We start from the raw sequence: 18,727 nt of genomic DNA, 5'->3' as shown, positions 1-18,727 counted from the left end.
TGTGTTCCCCAGATGTTTCCACTCTGCTCTTACCTCATGTGTGTGTTTACGTCTTCAGTCTTCCTCTGTTCTTTCTCACATTGTTGTCATACGTGTCCTCACGCTGTGTGTTCTACGTTTCCTCCATAGTTCATGGCTTTCCATGTGAGGTATTATTACCCTTTATACTCATGTATTTTGATCTTCTTGATATTGTTTAGATAATAATAATAATAATAATAACTTTATTTATAAAGTGCCTTCAAACAAAGTGCTGTACAGCTATTTGACAGTAAGAAGATGAATAAATAAAAGAGATAAATAGCAGTACAAGTAAAAACAGTAAGAATTAAAAAACTAAAAGGCAAAGAATTAAGACCTGTAGGATAGGGTGAACAAACATGTCTTCGACTTAGTTTTAAAAACCTCCACAGTGCAGGTCTGCCTAATATCTTGAGGGAGGCTGTTCCACAGAAACTGGGCACGAAAGGTAAAAGCTCTCCAACTGTCTTTTTTCTGGCTCTAGGAACCTTTAGAAGGCCAGAGTCCTGAGATCGGAGCGCACGAGATGGAACATAAAGGTGTAAAAGGTCGGAGAGGTATGAAGGTGCCGATCCATTTAGAGCCGCGTAGGTGAGCAGCAGGACCTTAAAATCTGCTCGAACCTGACGAGGTAGCCAGTGATCTCAGAACAGGGTAATGTGCTCAAATTTCCCAGTTCTTGTTAAAATGCAAGCAGCTGCATTTTGCAACATCTGTAGATCTCTGAATCTTTTCTTTGCTGTGCACGAGGAACAATGTGTTCTAGAACAATGTGTTCTACGACAAAGGAACAGACTGACCATGAAATAATTGCTGTGCAGAGAAATATTGTTGACTTGCATGTGACCCTGTATCTAAACCATGTGTCTGAAAGTACTATGAGGAAAAGCTGAGGGGCCTGGCTCTCATCTTCCTCTCAGATTATAAGAGTGAGAGTGTTCTTGCAAGAATTAACAAAAAGCTTTTCCATCAGTCTGACAGTGACGTAGTTCCTCCTGCAAAGTGCAGGATGCAATGAGCAGCAGCACTGTATACAGAAGTATTAGCCTAAGCTTATGCTAGCACAACCTCGCCCAGAGCAAGGAGGGCTAGAGGGGCCGCCAAACCACAGGCGTAGACCCTCCAAATATGTGGAATGATTAAAAAAGAAAATACATCAAATGCATGTTTTTAAACTGACAGTGTGTAAATTGCTAAGACTATAAACCTCTTTTTGAGGAACTTGCTCCTTGGTTGAACATTATGACCACAGGCCCTGTTCCTGCTGTGTAACTCCTCAAGTCTGAACACAAACTGTATTGAAATCACGTTTCAGCTGAACGTGTTCTGAATACAAATGTAGAGATGCAGATAAAGAAAAATAACAAAACTAATACCTACATTTTGTGACAGAACAACAACTAAAGAGGTGCAGTTCTCATCAAGTGCAGCTGATGAACGGGCAGTGCGACGATGCGGTTCGAGGGCAGTTGCCTGCTTTGTCTAAGGCATAGGTGTCAAACTCTGGCCCGCGGGCCAAATTTGGCCCGCAGCCTAATTACATTTGGCCCGCGAAGCCATACCAAATTACTATTAGAGCTGGCCCACTGGTATTATACAGCTAATATATATATTGTTTAGTATTAAGCTCGGCTTGTTCCATATTCAGTTTTTCAGCAAAACGTGTCCATAAGAAAAGATTCATTCTTATATCTGGAGGAATAAATATATTTCAATAAATATTAACGTTAGCCCGCGACTTTGTTCCAGTTTTGAATTTTGGCCCACTGTGTGTTTGAGTTTGACACCCCTGCTCTAATGTGTAGTCAACCAAGGATGGGATCCAAACATGTCTTTGTAAGGGAGGAAAACTTTGTGCGGCCTCCTTCTTGAAACTGCTTCATCCTGTGTTCACAGCGTGTTGCAGTTTACTCAGCAGTGTTATCCTGTAGTTACAAGGCCCTTTGATTGCATTTGAACACAATACTTACAATGTCAGGTCACAAGACATTTTAAATACTTTGCTGCCTTAAAATAAAACTTATAGAAAAAAGCAATGAACCTATTCTGGCATTTCATTCTAGAAAGGTTACATTTATGTATTTGCAGTTTCCTTCCCACAGTCTTTTCTTATGAACATGTATAATGTTCTTTTATTATGTGCATGTCTTTATTGTTGTATGTTTTCTCTGCACAGCTCTGTGTTGGACAAAAAGATGTCCACCTCAGACGGTTTGGAGCCATGGTGCGCTGTCCATGTCTTAACGGATCATTCTGAGTATTCGAACATTTTCATGGTTTTTATGGGGAACTTTTCATTTTGATAAATTACCACCCACTGCATTTCCATGGCATACAGCTCCATTCATTGTGCTGTACTATGGATGCATGCTACACTGGGATGCTAGTGTTTGTGGAGTGATGATGGGTTTCCTCAGGTGTAGCTTGTGGTTACTCATTCGTGACGGGACAGTCCGTCCTTTCAGGCAACAGGTTGCAGTTTGTTGCTGCAAAGGTTGTAACAGTGAAAGAAATCAACAATGCAGTTCTTTGTGTTCATTTTATTAAAAGGTTTTTTTTCTATTTATAATATACGACAAATAATCGGACATGTCTACTTTTATATTCATTATCAATCCTCGACAACTTTAAGTGTAGTACATTTAACACAAAAATGGTTGGTGCATGAAAAATTCATCTGTAGAGGCTGCAAGTAAAACTCAGGGATGCAGCTGTTTTGTTCCTGCAACATGTGGCTGCCTCTAAATCGTCGATATAACTGCTGTTCTTTAAGTGAATGCACATCTTACATTTAACATTTCAATACCTCAAGCTTAACATTTGCCATTTATGGACCAAAACGTGTGATATTTACAGAACAGTACCAGAGCAATGCAGGAAATGTGCTGGTATGACGAGTATTGTCAGGGCCGCGCAGGAGAGATCGTTTTGAAGTTTTGGTGCAGCCCTTGTCGTGGGAACAAGAACCACGTGTTTTTGGCACAGGTATCATCTTCCATCCTAGAGGGGAGTGCAGCTTTACATTTGAGCAATACGTAAACAACATCTTGTCTTTGTTTTTTGCATATGTGTGTTATGTGTCCCTCCCTTAGGAATGCCAAGCATACTGCTATTTCCTTCCCTCTGTTTGACAATGCCAGGAGGGACGACGTTTTACAAAAGGAGTGAGAGACAGAGGGAAACTCTCTAGATCACGAGGCGGCATCAGTAGTCGTAAGCTGCAAGAAAGAAACAGAAGGACGGTTATCCAACTCGCCGTCTGGCAGAGTCTACGAGGAAGAGGAGCATGCGATCCACTTCGTGAAGAGAGGTTCATATCCAGACGGGCATGCAATCACACCAAGGTGGTCTTACTTTCTATTGTGAGGATGCAGGTACTTGCTGCCGTGCCTCTGCTGTTCACGGCCTTGCACATGTACTCTCCCTCGTCCTCGGGGAAGGTCTCCGGCAGGTAGAGGCAGTATGTCTCTCCTCTCTCTATGTACTGATAGTCCTCACAATCTTGAAGCACCTCTCCCTCAAACCACCAGGTCACCTCTGGCTTTGGTTCCCCGGTGATCTTTACGGTGAACCGAACTGGCTCAGAATCTACCACCGACTGGTTTTTGAGGGGCTTTTTAAACCACGGGGCCCCTGACCTGGCGTGATCCTCCTCATCTTCGTAAGCCGCAGAGCCGTTAATGATGCTGCCCTCGTCCTCCACGTCGTCATCCTTCTGCAAACAGAGGACAAAACAATCACAAAAAGTTGTTCGTTTGTTATCTCGGTGCAGTTTGTCATGAAAATGGAAGATTTACTTTTTGGAGCGCGGCATCAATCTCCTGCTGCTCAAACTGCATCCTCTGCAGTTTCTGCTCCTCTATCCTCCTCCGTTCCTCCTCCTCTCTTGCTTTGGCCATCTGCTCAAAGCGGGCTCGCATGTCCACTTTCTGTTTGAACGGTGACTCTTCGGCCCTCGCTGGAGTCGTTTCCTGGTCCTCATCCTCCGGAAAAAACAAAAACTTGTAATACATGCTGCCGAGATCATCTTCCATTGATATGAAAAAAAACCACATGTGCTATAAAGTGCTCTTACCTCCTGGAACCGCTCAGCTTCTCTCTCCTTAATTTCATCATCGATGGCCTTCCTCTTGGCTCTCTCCGTCTCGATCTTCTTCTGAATCTCCTCCTCAGTCAGCTGCTTGATCTTCTCAAACTTGGACTTGAGGCTTTTGGCCTGAATGGAGCCGGTTCTCTTGAGCTTAGTGAGCTCTTCGTACTCTTTGCTTACAACATCCGAGCTTTCATTTATTTCTTCCTGTAACGATATGTGGAACACAACTTTAAACATTTAGTCACATTTTTCTGTAAAACACGCTGTCGACTCGACTGGCTGCTGTCTGATATTTTCAGCTGTTCGAGACTGACCTCGCCCATCTCTTGTCTGAGTTGTTCGAATTCCTGCTTCTCTTGCTCCATTTTCTTTTTGCGCTCCTCTGCCTTGCGTCTCCTCTCAGCTTCCTCCTTCTCTTTCAGCAGCTCTTCAAAGTTGATCTCCAGTTTCCTGGGGTGCAGGGCTTCCTGAGACTCGCTCTTTACCATCCCTTCGTCCTCATCTAGTACCTAAACACACAAGCACCCACAAAAGTGTTTCAGTATTTTAATGTTTAATGAAATCCTGCAGCAGTAACATCTTCAATTTGCAAAAGCAAGTGCAAATCTAAAGCATTACAAACATTAGATAAACAGCTGCATGCAAAAAAAACAAGATGCATCGTCTGGAGGCCACTGTGTCCTTGTATGTGTAGGGAACACATTGATAATAAGACTCTTGGAGTAAAAATAATTTATACTATATCTGAAACTGAAAATCTCTTACTGTTTCATCTCCAAATGCAGACTTTTCCTGATCCAGACCAGGGCTCTTGAAGAAATAATTGAGACAAGGAAACAGCAGTGCAGTTGTAGCCCATCATTACTGATGTGCAGCATGAATCTATTACAGGCAACACTTCTGCAGGGTCACTTAAAGAAGGTGTTGGCTTAATCCACTGATGCTGAATGAAACTGTGTTTGATTGTTTTACAAATATCGTAAAACTGCTTTTCATGCATGTTTTCCTGCTCTGTAACAAGAGAGCTGAGCAGCAAAGCAGCAGCAAATCAACTTGAGGCTTTAACAGCACAAAAAAGCAGTAACACATTAGTGATCAGTCCAATACATGCAGACTGTGCAACGCTTTTGTCACCAAGTGATGGACGTTTACCATGCTCTTGCGGGCCTCAGCAAACAGCCTCTTTTCCTCCTCCAGTCTCCTCTTAGCCTCCTCCTCTGCCCTTTTCTGCTCTTCCTCTCTCCTCTGACGTTCCAGCTCCTCAAAGCTGACACATATCTTCCCAGGCTCACTGCCTTCCAGGTTCAGCAAGGCCATCAGCACCTCGTCATCCTCGTCTACAAGCTGAGTGAAAACCCAACGGTGCAAAGACCACATTAATGTCTGCCTGGTTTTAAAAAGCAGTTGATCTCACCGCCTGTACACACAGTAAAGGCAGCTCTGCACAGAAAGCTCGATAATTATCCAGACTAGTTTGTTTCACTAACCAGGCCAACCAGCTGCTGACTAGAGTGTAACGTTCAGTTGGCAGATGATCGCTTCCTCACGCACAAAAGTTCAATCTACACTTTTAAGGCAAACAAATTCATTGATATAATCAACAGATATGTATCCACTCTGAGAGAAAGGTTTTGTATTAAATGCAGATTTAATATTGACCATGCTTTTCCTGGCTTCAGCAAAAGCTCTTCTCTCCTCCTCCATCCGTCTCTTGGCCTCTTCCTCTGCTTTCTTGCGCTCTTCCTCTACCCTTTGTCTCTCCAGCTCTTCAAAGCTCAGTCTCAGTTTTCCTGGGCGAAACTCCTCCTTGTCTTCCTGTCCTGTGCTTTCCTCGTCTTCTTCCTGATGGGACACAAACATATCGCAAACGTGATTAGGCCATCTTCACAACACAAAGGTGATTTGGAAGCGCAAACACAAATCCCCTAAAGTTGTTTTTATGAGATGTTAATCCCAGGAGGACTTCTGAAATATTTTCACATGGCTCGTGATTTATATCTTGCTTGAAGTAACTGTACACTGGAAGATGCTGGCAGTCAGAAGGAAGGTTGTTATATCCGTCTGTAGATATGTATGTGTGGTTTCTCTGGTACCGCCCTAAGCTTGCATAGAGGAGGGTTGCAAAGCGACATGCAGATGTACAGCAACTATGGGAATGCTAAAGCTGCTGAAGCGCACTTGTTGCCTTCATGAGATCTGCCAGTGAATCGCACATGTACAAAAGCTATGCTTGCTGTTTTGCAGTCATGTGTACCATTCCCAGCCTGGCCTCCTCAAAAGCTTTCTTCTCCTCTAGCAGGCGGCGTTTGGCTTCCTCCTCCGCTTGCTTCCTCCTCTGCTCCTGCCTTTCTTTCTCCAGCTCCTCAAAGGTCAGTTTCAGCTTTCCAGGAGTGACTTGAACCTTATCGGAAGCTTTCTCCTCTTCATCCTAAAGCAAAAGAAAGCAAGAAAGCAGACCTGTGGCTGTAAAACACAATATCTCCTGTTAACACTGCGTTCACATTGACATCTTCATTTACCTGTTGATTAACTGAGCGTCTCTTCACTTCCCGGAAGGAGCGCTTGTTTTCGTCGTAGCGTCTTTTTTTCTCCTCTTCTGCCTTCCTTTTTAGCTCCTCCTCTCGATTCTTCTCCATGTCTTCAAAATTCACTTTGATTTTGCCGGGAGGTCGTGACGGCTTCGCTGGGACCACACGCACCAGGATTGTGTCATCTCCTTCCTAAAAAGTTAAAACAGCCGATAATCACGGTCTAGAGAATTCACAACAACAATATCATCACAGTTTATATTAAAGCAAATGTGACGAGTCAGATATGATATTATTATTATTATTATTATTATTATTATTATGTGTGTTGTCTGCAGCACTGAGAGAGCAAACCTCCCACGTTCACTGGGACTGTGTGTGGGTAGGGAGCGACTCTGCAGTTCGCAGTAGGTCAGTGTACGGGTGTCAGTCTAAGATAGCAGCAGTCGCAGCAGGGAAGGCTCGAGCTAATTCTGTCTGTGGGAGGTGTGGGAAACAGCTGCCAGTCATCTGCTGTCTACACCTGGCAGCTCTGTTCCAGCTGTTTCCAGATCAGTGCATTCCTATATGTGAACAGGCTCTTTTTAATGGTGTGATCTGAAGCGTCATTGTCTTATGTGGTCAACGAGGCACAAAGGAAACGGTTAAAGCAGCAGTCAGGGGTCAGAGTAGCTTTTTAGACACGCTTTGAAGAAACTGATTTGACTTCATGATCTGATCTTTACCATAATCAGGGTCCCAGATACACGTAATTGTGTAACGTAACGTACAAAGTACAATGGAATCTGTTCACTGGTACAGATTCAGCGAGATATTTGAATAAGCAAAAGTTATTGTTTCAAGTTTGAGGAGAAAACATCTTTTGGGTTTGTTTTTTTCCGATTGTGTTTCAGTGAAAGCAACAGTGTTACGCTCCTGCTCTTTCAGGCTCAGTGTTATTAGTGATGACTAAGGCAGAGCTTTGCAGCCACATTCAAAGTTTCACACTGAACAGGATCCATATAAAAGTCCCATTTTCAGACAGCATTGTGAACCTTATTGCTTTGCTACAGCAGCAGAATCAGGGCAAAGAAGTAGTGCACTGCTGCTTGTAATTGCCTATTTGGCACGAGATCACTGACGTAACCATTTCCAAGAACTGCACCGTCTCAATGTATAAGAAGCCTGAAAGTGGACTAATTGGAAATCTCCGTCTGATTTAGCTTGAATCGTTTTCCTGCATAGTGAGGTTAAATGTGTGCCAGCAGTTCACAGACTGGTCATGTTAGCAATGCTACTGGTGGATTCAGACCTACATCCAGTCTGTGCCAACTCTTTGGACCTCAAATGCCCATTACAACTCATCCGAGAGGCAGCTGAGGATTAACCATTACAGTGGTAACCACACTGGTTCATCGCAGCCTCTCAAACACCAAAACACACTTTGTTTTTGCTTGAGCCCAGGTTCACTGACCTCAGCGGCTTTTTGAGCCAGTTCTTTCTGGATTTTGGCTTTCTCCAGCTTATCCTGGGCCTCCCTCTTCTTCCTCTCTTCCTCCATCCTCTTCCTCTCCTCCTCCTGTCTTTGTTTTTCCATTTCTGCAAACTTCCCCTTCACGCTACCTGAGGATTTCACAAAGCGAGACACAAGCCTTAAGCCTCGTCTTCCTCCTGGATAGTCATCGCTCATTACCATCCCTTACCTTTGATTTTGGGGACGTAAGATTTTTCCACCTTCGCTGGCTTCACCTCCTCTTCCTCATCACTGGAAGCAAGCAGTTCTTTTATCTGTGATCGAGCAGATAGAAAGTGTGACGAGGTGAGGTTACGGTTTAGCTGGGATCATCTCCTTTGCCACTCAGGAGCCATGCTGGTCCCAGCAAGAACACGAGCCTAATCCCTGCTAATAGCAGGGTCATGTGGCTTGCAGCAGGCCTCTGATTGGCCCGTCGTGTTGTTGAACAGATAGGGGATGAGTGCAGGTGTCCGAGCCTGGCCAGCTACGGCACAGCAGTACACAGGAAGGGCGTTTTGTCAGAGTGCCTGATAATCACACAACACCGTATCACTGCCTGTATTTCACTGCAGTCGAGTAGGAAGAAAAGCTGAACCCTGGAATTCTTGATCTCTGACCTTCTCAGTGGGACTGATGTCTGCTTTTTTCTAATGGATTAATGACGTTTTGGTGATATATTAAATCAATTTAAAGCAATTTACCATCGTGGACTAATCTGATTAGTTGATCACTGGATTCAGACGTTTCGGGCATCGTTCATGCTGCTTCACTATCACGTGACCCGCTGGATATTTGACATATGGTGAATTCTGAATTTAAAGTAGTGGTGAGAAAGTTGTTCAGTGCACGACTGTTTCAGTGCATATTAATATGGTTAAAGATGGCTTTTTACAAAAGGTCACTTTAACAACAAGCACAGGCCAGTTTGACTGAACATGGGCTCATATCTACAACGTTTAGCAGGTTAATACATGAGATGTGACAGATGTGACAGATGTGTCGGTGCAGTGTAAAAATCGAGTTCTCTCACAAACCGCAGTCTCTGTCACGGCGCCATGCCTCATCATGCCATGCAGATCACAGTGGGAGGTTAGTGGGGTTATCAGCCTTTGACCTGCTGCTTCCTGCGATGCCACTCTCTCTCCTTGATGTATTGCTCCTTCCTCTTCTGCTGCTCCTCCCTGTTCCTCTGCCTGCTGCGCTCCTCCCTGGCCTTCTGCATGGACTCAAATTTGCTCGTCACGTTCTCCTTGTCTTTGTTGAGCTTTGGCACGTAGCTTCTTGCCACCAGCTTTCTGGATCTGAGGAGTTTCTGTGGTTTAACAGTCGAAAAAATGATGAGTTCGTTGATGTAACTGTGGGAAAAAATGGTACCAGAAATGTAAAGATGCTGCCAGTGTTTTCCATCTCACCTCTTTTTTGAATGCCACATCAGAAATGTTCTGGTCTTCATTTGTTTCAGGCTCTTCCTCCTCCTCGTCCTCCTCCTTCTGTGAAACACCATTAACATCTCCCGAGCTCTCGTTTCGCCCTTTCTTTTCTTTGTGCTCCAAGCCGTTCACGTGTGTCTTGTCGGTCTCATTGCTCGCCGTTTCATTCCTGCCACGAGGTTTCTGATCTTCTGTGGATGCTCTCTCACCTCTACCCTCGACGTCATTGGCTGTCACATCGCTTTCTTTATCTTCCACGTCGTGGGCATCTACAGCTGCCACCTCAGTCATGTTTGTACCACAGTGACAGGCCGACAAACACACTCTGTTTAAAGTTCTTCACCTGCAAAGCACACAAGTCACGGTTCAAACACTGATGACCAGCCAACCTTGCTTTTTTATTCCACCAAACGTGTTTTTAAGAATCTGCTGTTAAACACACAAAGACACAACTCACTCATCACAGCAGAATAAAAGCTTAAAACTAAACTGACAGATACATGCTGAGTTTGTTAACCTTTGCCATGTAGTGCCGCACATAAGTGCTCCCTTTGGCCGACAACATGGCAGACTACATTAATTTTACATGATTAAAATCCTAATTTTAAAGTTTTTTTTTTTTATTAATCTGTGTTTTGAATCAATCATTTTAATGCCATTTCTATCTTTGCCTAATTTGATTTTCCATCCTTTAGCTGAATATCAGCGTAGCACTTTACTGTCGTTTTGCTACATTTCACAGTTACTGTCTGTCTGCACTGTCACATTTTTACCACTGCAAACAGAGCTGTTACTCAGTATCTGGAGAAAGAGTGCAATGGAAGCTTGCCGGCCCCTATTTATAGCCCACTTGTGGCTCTAGGGCATGTGATCGTGACTATTTCTGATGACTGATAGGCAGTTGGACACAGCTCGAGCTGGCACCCACATGTCGCCCCACAGACCCTCGACAAAATGGCCAAACTGAGAGCAGGACAACTGGATGAATGAGAGCTGTTTGGACTGTTAGTCACCCCACACTAAAACTGTTGCTGTGTATCAGCGTCCCCAAATACCTTTCAGACTCAGATATGAAGATCTCACTGTGACCCGGCACAGCTAATCAGAAGCTCTGCCATTGAACCAACAGTCAACGCACTGAGGCGGATCACTGTAGGCCTCACAGGTGGGTTCAGCCCGACTTCAGAAGTATTCGAAGCACTTTTACATTATAGCAGAGAGTGGCTAATTGAAGCAATTATAGTTATCAATTTTAGGCCTACAACACACTGCTGGAGCCAGGGTAGGTTGTAGCTTGATTTAGGGACGGCTGATTTGATTTTCCACCCTCGTTTTAAGAGGTGAATGCCAAAGTCAGACAGTGACAGTGTTTGTTGCCCTTTGTGGATCTTCACGCCATATTCTGACTGTTTAAATTCCAATTTAGAGGGATTTTGAAAGAAATCCATTATAACTCTATTGCTGCTGATAAATAAAAAGAACCTGCTTTGTAATAAATACTCTCAATATTTAAACAAACGCTAGTGTGATTTCTGTGCACAGCTGGCAAAATCATGCCATAAAAGCCTGATTCTAACCTCAGTCACGTTTAAAACTATTATTAAGCAGTGAAGCTAGAGCGACACCAATGAGCATGGCTAAACCCGCAGTAACCAAAGAGCTGGTTAATCCTAATTCAGGGTGTAGGTAAATAATCTAAAACCACACACTTTGGTCTTTTCCAATCCCCCTCGTGCTACAGAATTATGAAACCAGACTTTACCTCTTCAGTGCTTTCGTCCTCCTGCTTTGATTGATTTTCTTTCTTATTCCTCTGGGAAGCCACAAAACCTAAAGTGAGACCAAGCGGAACAATGCGAGGAGCGACCGCTTCCACCCACTCGACTGGCTTCTGGTTGCTGGTTGCCTGTTGGTGAGCAGTTTCCTTAAAAGTACCGTTACTTTCTACCGGACACTGCATTCCGCGCGCGCCTGCTGCAGGTTCAGCTGTTCAGCCCCGCACGCGCTCCCACACACATGCACGCGCACCGGCGCACGGCCCTATCCCGGTCATTTATTCACAGCTCGAAGCCTTTGTTTTTAATAAAATAAATACAGTAATTGTTTTGGAGGATTTCTGGCTGCAGACTCAGCGTTACTTTTGTCAGATTATTATTTATGTATTTATGAAAAGATCGTTACAAAAGTGTAATTAGCGAGCTAATTATTGCTGATTTTATACCAATGACAACAGATGGATAGGTTATCATTTTTGGTTTTTATTAATTTGTCTGATTAACGTTTTTGTTTTGTTTTTAGAATGAACAAAATGAGCATCATCATCATCATCATCATCATCATCATTATTATTGTTGTTGTTGTTGTTGTTAACCAAGGACGCACTGCTGAGATAAGAGCAGCTCGTTTGGACTGTTTGGTAGAACTGGAGTCTAAATGCAGACAGATTATAATTATCTGCTCGTTATCCAGTTCAGCGCAGATTCAGGACTTATCAGTTCAGAGGGACAGCAGCTTGCCCTTTCCTTTTTTCTAAAATGACCTAGATGTTGCTGTCAGTATGCTATGCAGTGACAGTTGGTGCTGACATTGTTGTGCCAACACAAATCCAGTTGTTCAGTGTGTCACATGCGCTCAGGAACCAGGCATCTGTTTAACTTATCTTAAGTCAAATAACTGAATAACAGCTCCACGGTAGTGCTGATAAGCCTTCTTCTTTAAACTGAGGTGACAAAGTGTTTCTCTCACTGTAGATGGATGTAAATAGAAACCTGGCTGCAGACAGCCCGCTCTAATGCCCCCATGCACAGCTGCTGACTCACTGACCACACAGGCATCCGGCAGAAAGTGCACAAAGTTAAGTCCCCATTCAAGCACTCCAGGGCCTGTATCCCTAAGGATTCTGAGAATCCTCTCAGAGAGCTCCTAACTTAACCTAAAAATTCCTTGCCAGGAGTTTTAGCTTAGAAGTGATTCCAGAACATTTTCAGTGAACTCTGAGCAAGGAATGGATGGAAAATCCTATCTTAGTGAGGAGGTGTGGTTGACCCCGTTGCTAGGTATGAGTCATCATTTCAAAAGCCGTGATTGGTTGATCCTACAAGTTTGATGGAAATGAGCTTTTGGTGATAATGAGCAAAGGATGTACCCTCAAATCAATAAACATAATTATACACTCTAATCTTATGCTGACTGTAATTGTAAATAATATTTCACATTCAAGAAAATATCTGGAAAATGAATAGTAAGCTGTAGGGGTTATAGCCTAACATTAGAATCTAAAATATGTGAAAACTTAAACTCATTACACCCTGTTCAAATAATGATTCGTGTCTTATTTGCTCATATTAATATCCTAGCTGACATATTTTGTACTTTCACTCCCATATGGACCCTGTTGAAAACAAGATGGCCTATCTCAAGAGGCTGTCCTTAATGAAGTAGAAATCACAACGTTACAAGTCCAGTGTGGTCTTAACGAGGGTAACACGGCTCAGCTTTTAGCAATGTCTGTGATTGCAGACCCAAGTCATCACTGCTGCATTGTTGCATTTTCCCGGTTGCCAAATACCTCGGGGTTGTGATTACTTTCGTCTCCGGTGTAATAGCGTTGTAGCGTCGAGTTGGTGAAGTAATTGCATCTCTAAGGAGATCCACCACAAACATGATTCCTGCACGATCCAATCTGTAGCGTCTCAATAATTCCCTGTCATCCAGTGTTTGCAGGACATCTCTCCTGCCTCTTCTGTTGGCCATTTTGTGCAGCTGCTTAGGGGAACTCCTAAGCCACTAAAAGTCCTCTTCCCTGCTCTTAGCAGATCTCGCCTTAGGAGCCCTTTTAAGCGTTAGGAATCTTGAGGAATAGCTTTTATATTAACTGGGATTGTCGTGTCACTTTTAGGGGAAATTCTAAGAAAACGTCATGACTCTGAGAATTTTCTTAGAATTTGGCCGCTAGGAGCCACTTTTTGCACAAAGATTCTTTAGGGATACGGGCCCAGGAATGTTGCAGACAGTTTTTGAGAGGCTGCGCACAAAAGGCTCTGCTGATCATGCTGCTCATTTGTCAAAGCTTTGGTCATATCTACTTTTTGGACATGCCAAAAATGTAGGAAAGCTTCATGATTCTAGCAATTACACTGTGACTATGTGAGAGGTGTTGATATTTTGGACCCCCCCTCCCAAACTGAAGAGCTAAAACTCGGGCTAGTGTTGCACTTCTAAGTGAAACATGAGAGTCACAGTGCCTCTGGAAAAGAAAGAAAGCTCGAGGAGTCCTTTGAGGAAACAACATTAAGACTAAGCTGTTGTGTTAACTCGTTCGGTGCACACAATTCATCAAAAGTGCACAGTGTAGATAATAAACACAGAGAGTTTGCCAAGGTCACTACACGTCTTCAAGCAGGCATCGAACTTTGGATTGTTGTATCTGCGTCTCGACTTTGACTGATGTTTGCATTTGAATGATCACATGAACTTCCTGCCCAGATTAAAGCATTAGCTGGTCAGGGGTACTGTTCAGTGAGCTCTCGGGGCACTGGGGTCGTGGTCCTCCTCTGTTTCCGAGTCCGGTGGGGTATTAGGGACAACAAGGGGACTGCTTTAAATAGCACCACAGCTGTGGAAACTAATCAGCACTGCAAGGACAGCTAACCTGAGTCAGACTGGGCCTTAGCATCAGCTGCTGCAGCACAACAACTCAGACTCCCCTGTGGATATTTCATGGTGGTACAGCCCGCGCCCCCACGCTGAAACCCCTGTAAAGTGGCTCACTGGGTCAAAACTGCACCATGTGCTGCTGAATGGACACACCTGTCCACACCTCTAGCAAAGGTACACATAACTTATGAGCAAATTTCAAACCACATAACCAAGCAGTCAATAGAAAAGGCCGGCGCTACGTGACACGCTCATGAGCTCAGCAAAAGGAAAAAAACTCATCAAATCTTTTATGTCTCTTTTCATTTAAGTCACTTATAAACAGGCTGATTCACACAAGCAGGACTTGGACCAGTTAAAACACATTTCAGCGACCCTCTGATTCTTCCATCCACGCCTCATATAAAATATATTCCTGACACTTGGTCATGATGAAGCTCAGCCATGTCGGACTGTGAAGCAATCCTTCCTCCTGAGCAGACAGGCCAGTCCAGTGGCATGCAATCATGATACAAAGTTGTGCTTTGGAAACAGTTAAAAGGCAAATGGAAAGTAACAAAGTGTGATCATGAGCAACAGCCTGCTCGGGCCCAGAGCAGTACTAATCTGCAGGTTGAGCTGGATGATTGCATTTTTAGAAGAAATTGCTGTGTTCTGGCCAGACTTGGCAATGCACTGTAGTACATGAACTCTGTGATGCCTCTGCCTTTTCTCCAGCCTACATAGTTAAATGAGATCAAATTAGGTGATCCGGAAAGAACAGAACAACCCTTCATCAGCTGAGACATGAACAGATGTTTGTGCTGTTTTCAGAAGAACAAGCAGACTGTTGTTCAGCTCGTGCCCCCGTGTGTCTAAATCAAAATAATCAGAATGAATGCTTGTTAGAACATTTCCGTAATAATGATTCAAAACAGCCCAAAGTTAAAATATTCCAGTTATCTGATAACAGGCACTGGCTTCCACTCTGCACCACTGGCTTGGTGACAGCCCTCCGAGGGACGGTTATTATGGTACTACCCATGACTGGACACAATATTAACAAGGGCAGATTTATATGTAATCGTGCATCAGTCAGCAGCTGGTCTCATGGCCCGGGGCTTGTGTACATTTATTACCTGAAATCATGAGGAAAGCTGGTTTATCCTCCTGTGCTGTTAAACAAATTAAACCTTGTGTACATTTTTCTTTTCCGGACCTTCATCGAGGCGCCTTCCTGTCAGCGTGGATGCAGAATATGAGCGTCTCTCACTGCCCCCTAGTGGAAACAAAGGGAAAATACCTGTAACAGTCCTGACCGTAAAATGAAAGGCAAGAAATATATCATGTGAGCTGGTGACTAATTATAAATATTCATTATTCTGCACTTGATGTCTTTATGCTTCAGTTTAAAGGTTGTTCAACGACCTGAGCAAACAAAGAAACTCATTATGATGTGTTGACCTGAAGCCCCTTCATTAAAAGCCTGTGTGTATGTGTTTGCATTGATGTCGTCGGTTTGTGTCACTGTGGCTGAACCAGTTATTAAGTAACAAAACACGTTACTTCACTTTAGAATCAGAGCCTTTCAGTCTCACTGAAATGTGAAATTAAGTGATTTTATGGAGAGAACATTAAGATTTTCTTTGACTGTTGCTGAATTTTGGGTTTTTTTGTTACTTTATTTGAGCTTTGAATACTAACACCCTTGTTTCTTTTATTTCCATAATGTTGTGAAACATGTGTCTACAGGTGTGTTTATGCTTTATCAAGTCAAGTCAAGTCAACTTTATTTGTCAATTCTGCCACATGTACAGGACATACACAGAATAGAAATTGCGTTACTCTCAAACCCTAGTGATTAGAAAAATGCAAATAAAATAATTAAAAAGTAAAAATTTAAATAAATTTAAATAAATACAATACAATTTTACGTATAACAAAAAAAGCTATGCAATATACATATACAATATTCAAGTAAGAAGGCATAGTGGTGCAAAATAGGCAAATAGTGCAAATGGGGATTTAGTAGTGTACGGTAAGAGATAGTGTAACAACAAAGGCTTATGAGGTCCAATGCTTAAGCAGTCCAATGCTCCACAAAGTGACTGGAGCAGGCCAGTGAGTGCGTCAGAGAGTGTGTGTGTGTGTGTGTGTGACAGAGTTCAGTGAGACCGTGGTGGAGGAGAGGGGGGCAGAATCGGGAGGGAGTTAAGCTTCCTGACAGCCTGATGGATGAAGCTGTCCTTCAGTCTGCTGGTCCTGGCCTGGAGACTCCGCAGTCTCCTCCCTGACGGCAGCAGCTTGAAGAAGCTTTGCATTGGGTGCGTGGGATCAGCCGCTATGCAAAGGGCTTTTTTAGTGAGACGGGTGCTGTAAATGTCCTGGAGGGAGGGGAGAGAGACACCAATGATCCTCTCTGCAGCTCTCACTATGCGTTGGAGGGTTCTATGGCAGGACGCATTGCAGGCTCCAAACCACACAGTGATGCAGCTCAACAGGATGCTCTCGATGGTGCCTCTGTAGAAAGTGTGCATGATGGGGGCTGGTGCTCCTGCTCTTCTTAGTTTGCGGAGAAAGAAGAGACGCTGCTGTGATTTCTTGGCCAGTGCTGTGGTGTTGTACGTCCAGGAGAGATCCTCTGTGATGTGCACACCCAAGAACTTGGTGCTGCTCACTCTCTCCACAGACGCTCCGTCAATGGTCAGAGGAGCATGTTGGGTGTGCATTCTCCTGAAGTCCACAACAATCTCCTTCGTCTTCTCCACATTCAGAGAGAGATTGTTGTCAGCACACCACGTGGCCAGGCGTCTCACCTCACTTCTGTAGTCGGTCTCATCCCTGTTGCTAATGAGACCCACCACCGTTGTGTCGTCCGCAAACTTGATGAAGAGGTTGGAGCTGTGTGATGGAGTGCAGTCATGGGTCAGCAGAGTGAAGAGGAGGGGGCTCAGCACACATCCCTGCGGGGCCCCCGTGTTTAAAATGATGGTGCTGGATGTATTACTGCCGACCCGTACTGCTTGAGGTCTTCCGGTGAGGAAATCCAACAGCCAGTTGCACAGTGAGGTGTTGAGCCCCAGCTGGACCAGTTTTTGAGTGAGCTGTTGGGGGATTATAGTGTTGAATGCTGAACTGAAATCTATGAACAGCATTCGAACATATGAGTCTTTTTTGTCCAGGTGTGTGAGTGCTGAGTGGAGTGCAGTGGAGATGGCATCATCGGTTGAGCGATTGGGCCGATACGCAAACTGGAAGGGGTCCAGGGAGGGGGGCAGGACAGTCTTGATGTGTTGCATGACTAGTCGTTCGAAGCACTTCATCAGGATGGGAGTAAGTGCAACAGGACGGTAGTCATTAAAGCAGGAGGGAGATGACTTTTTTGGAACCGGAATGATTGTGGTGGCTTTAAAACATGTGGGGACGACAGCCTGGATGAGTGATATGTTGAAGATGTCTGTGAAGACATCAGTGAGTTCCACTGCACAGTCTCTCAGTGCACGACCAGGAATGTTGTCAGGACCCGGAGCTTTACGTGCATTGATCCTGCTGAGGGATCTCCTCACGCTGTCCGGTGACAGAGTCATCACCTGGTCACCAGGAGGGGGTGGGGTCTTCTGTGCAGTGGTGCTGTTTTGGACTTCAAAGCGAGCAAAGAAAGTGTTCAGCTCGTTCAGCAGGGGGATAGTACTGTCACAAGTCTGTGGTGGGGGCTTGTAATCTGTGATGGTCTGAATGCCCCGCCACAGGCTCCGTGAGTCTCTGCTGTCTTTGAAGTGATGGGATATTTTCTTGGAGTACTGTCTCTTAGCCTCTCTGATGCCACGGGAAAGGTTGGCCCTAGCTGTCCTCAGGCTTGCCTCGTCTCCATCTCTGAAGGCAACATTCCGAGCTTATTGGTAGTGCTGTAAGAAAGTCAAACATTAATCATAAACAGTGGATTTCAGACTGTGGGCTGGGCGCTGCTGGGCACAGAGCCAGTGGACGTGTGGGTGTGGACTAGTGGAAATATCGATTGAAAATAAGTTAAATGAATGTGATGTTTGTTGTCATAAAATGATGACAAATATATGTTTGTGTGTGTGTGTGTGCGTGTGCGTGTGTGTGATTTTTGTAGAAAAAAGTACAATTTTCTTATACCCCACCTACCTTTATTTCACTAAAATGTGACATCTGACATGTTTTCAGCTTCCAGAGTTAAAGTATCTTCTTCTTTTGGGTTCCAACACATCAACCCTCTGCCTGCTCTGCTTCAGTACATCCATGAATCTTCTCTGTGGTCTTTCTCTTTTCCTGCTGCCTGGCAGCTCCATATTCAAGATCCTTTCTCCAACGTATCCATTGTCCCTCCTCTGTCCCTCCACATGTCCAGACCATCTCAGCTTTTCCTTTCTCATTTTGTCTCCAAGCTGGTCATCCTGAGCTTCCACTCTGATGTACTCATTTCTAATCTTGTCCGTTTTGGTCCCTCAGGCCAAAAATCTTTAACTCTGCCACCTCCAGCTCCTTCTTCTGTCTTGTTGTC

The 18,727-nt window shown here is 44.2% G+C and overlaps 1 protein-coding gene across 2 annotated transcripts; it reads right to left on the bottom strand.

Annotated features, from left to right (window-relative positions):
- Positions 1-2,546: 2,546 nt before the first annotated feature.
- nexn (nexilin (F actin binding protein)) lies at positions 2,547-15,448 on the bottom strand. 2 transcript variants are annotated; one of them, XM_082523951.1, is made up of 15 exons: positions 15,342-15,448; positions 9,550-9,910; positions 9,252-9,449; positions 8,325-8,409; positions 8,096-8,244; positions 6,634-6,834; positions 6,369-6,542; positions 5,774-5,956; positions 5,267-5,458; positions 4,880-4,924; positions 4,429-4,623; positions 4,097-4,318; positions 3,819-4,004; positions 3,376-3,736; positions 2,547-3,239 (listed from the first exon to the last, which is right to left on the bottom strand). In XM_082523951.1, exons 2-15 carry the CDS (start codon positions 9,856-9,858, stop codon positions 3,226-3,228), a joined length of 2,514 nt encoding a protein of 837 aa, XP_082380077.1. In that variant the 5' UTR covers positions 9,859-9,910; positions 15,342-15,448; the 3' UTR covers positions 2,547-3,225. The 2 variants fall into 2 exon arrangements, with proteins under 2 accessions (XP_082380077.1, XP_082380076.1); XM_082523950.1 differs by lacking the exon at positions 15,342-15,448 and adding an exon at positions 11,330-11,473 and having other exon boundaries at positions 2,547-3,736.
- Positions 15,449-18,727: the final 3,279 nt, after the last annotated feature.

The sequence above is a fragment of the Aulonocara stuartgranti genome (genome assembly GCF_965226115.1).
Source record: "Aulonocara stuartgranti genome assembly, chromosome: 23".
Classification (NCBI taxonomy): domain Eukaryota; kingdom Metazoa; phylum Chordata; class Actinopteri; order Cichliformes; family Cichlidae; genus Aulonocara; species Aulonocara stuartgranti.
This window is presented reverse-complemented; position numbering and strand designations above follow the sequence as displayed.

Coding starts and splice junctions, on each gene's coding strand:
- nexn (XM_082523950.1), bottom strand. CDS start 9,858: ATGACTGAGGTGGCAGCTGTAGATGCCCACGACGTGGAAGATAAAGAA. Junction 5,957..6,368: donor AGGAGGCCAGGCTGGGAATG/GTACACATGACT, acceptor GTGTCCCATCAG/GAAGAAGACGAGGAAAGCAC. Junction 3,737..3,818: donor TTGATGCCGCGCTCCAAAAA/GTAAATCTTCCA, acceptor CTCTGTTTGCAG/AAGGATGACGACGTGGAGGA.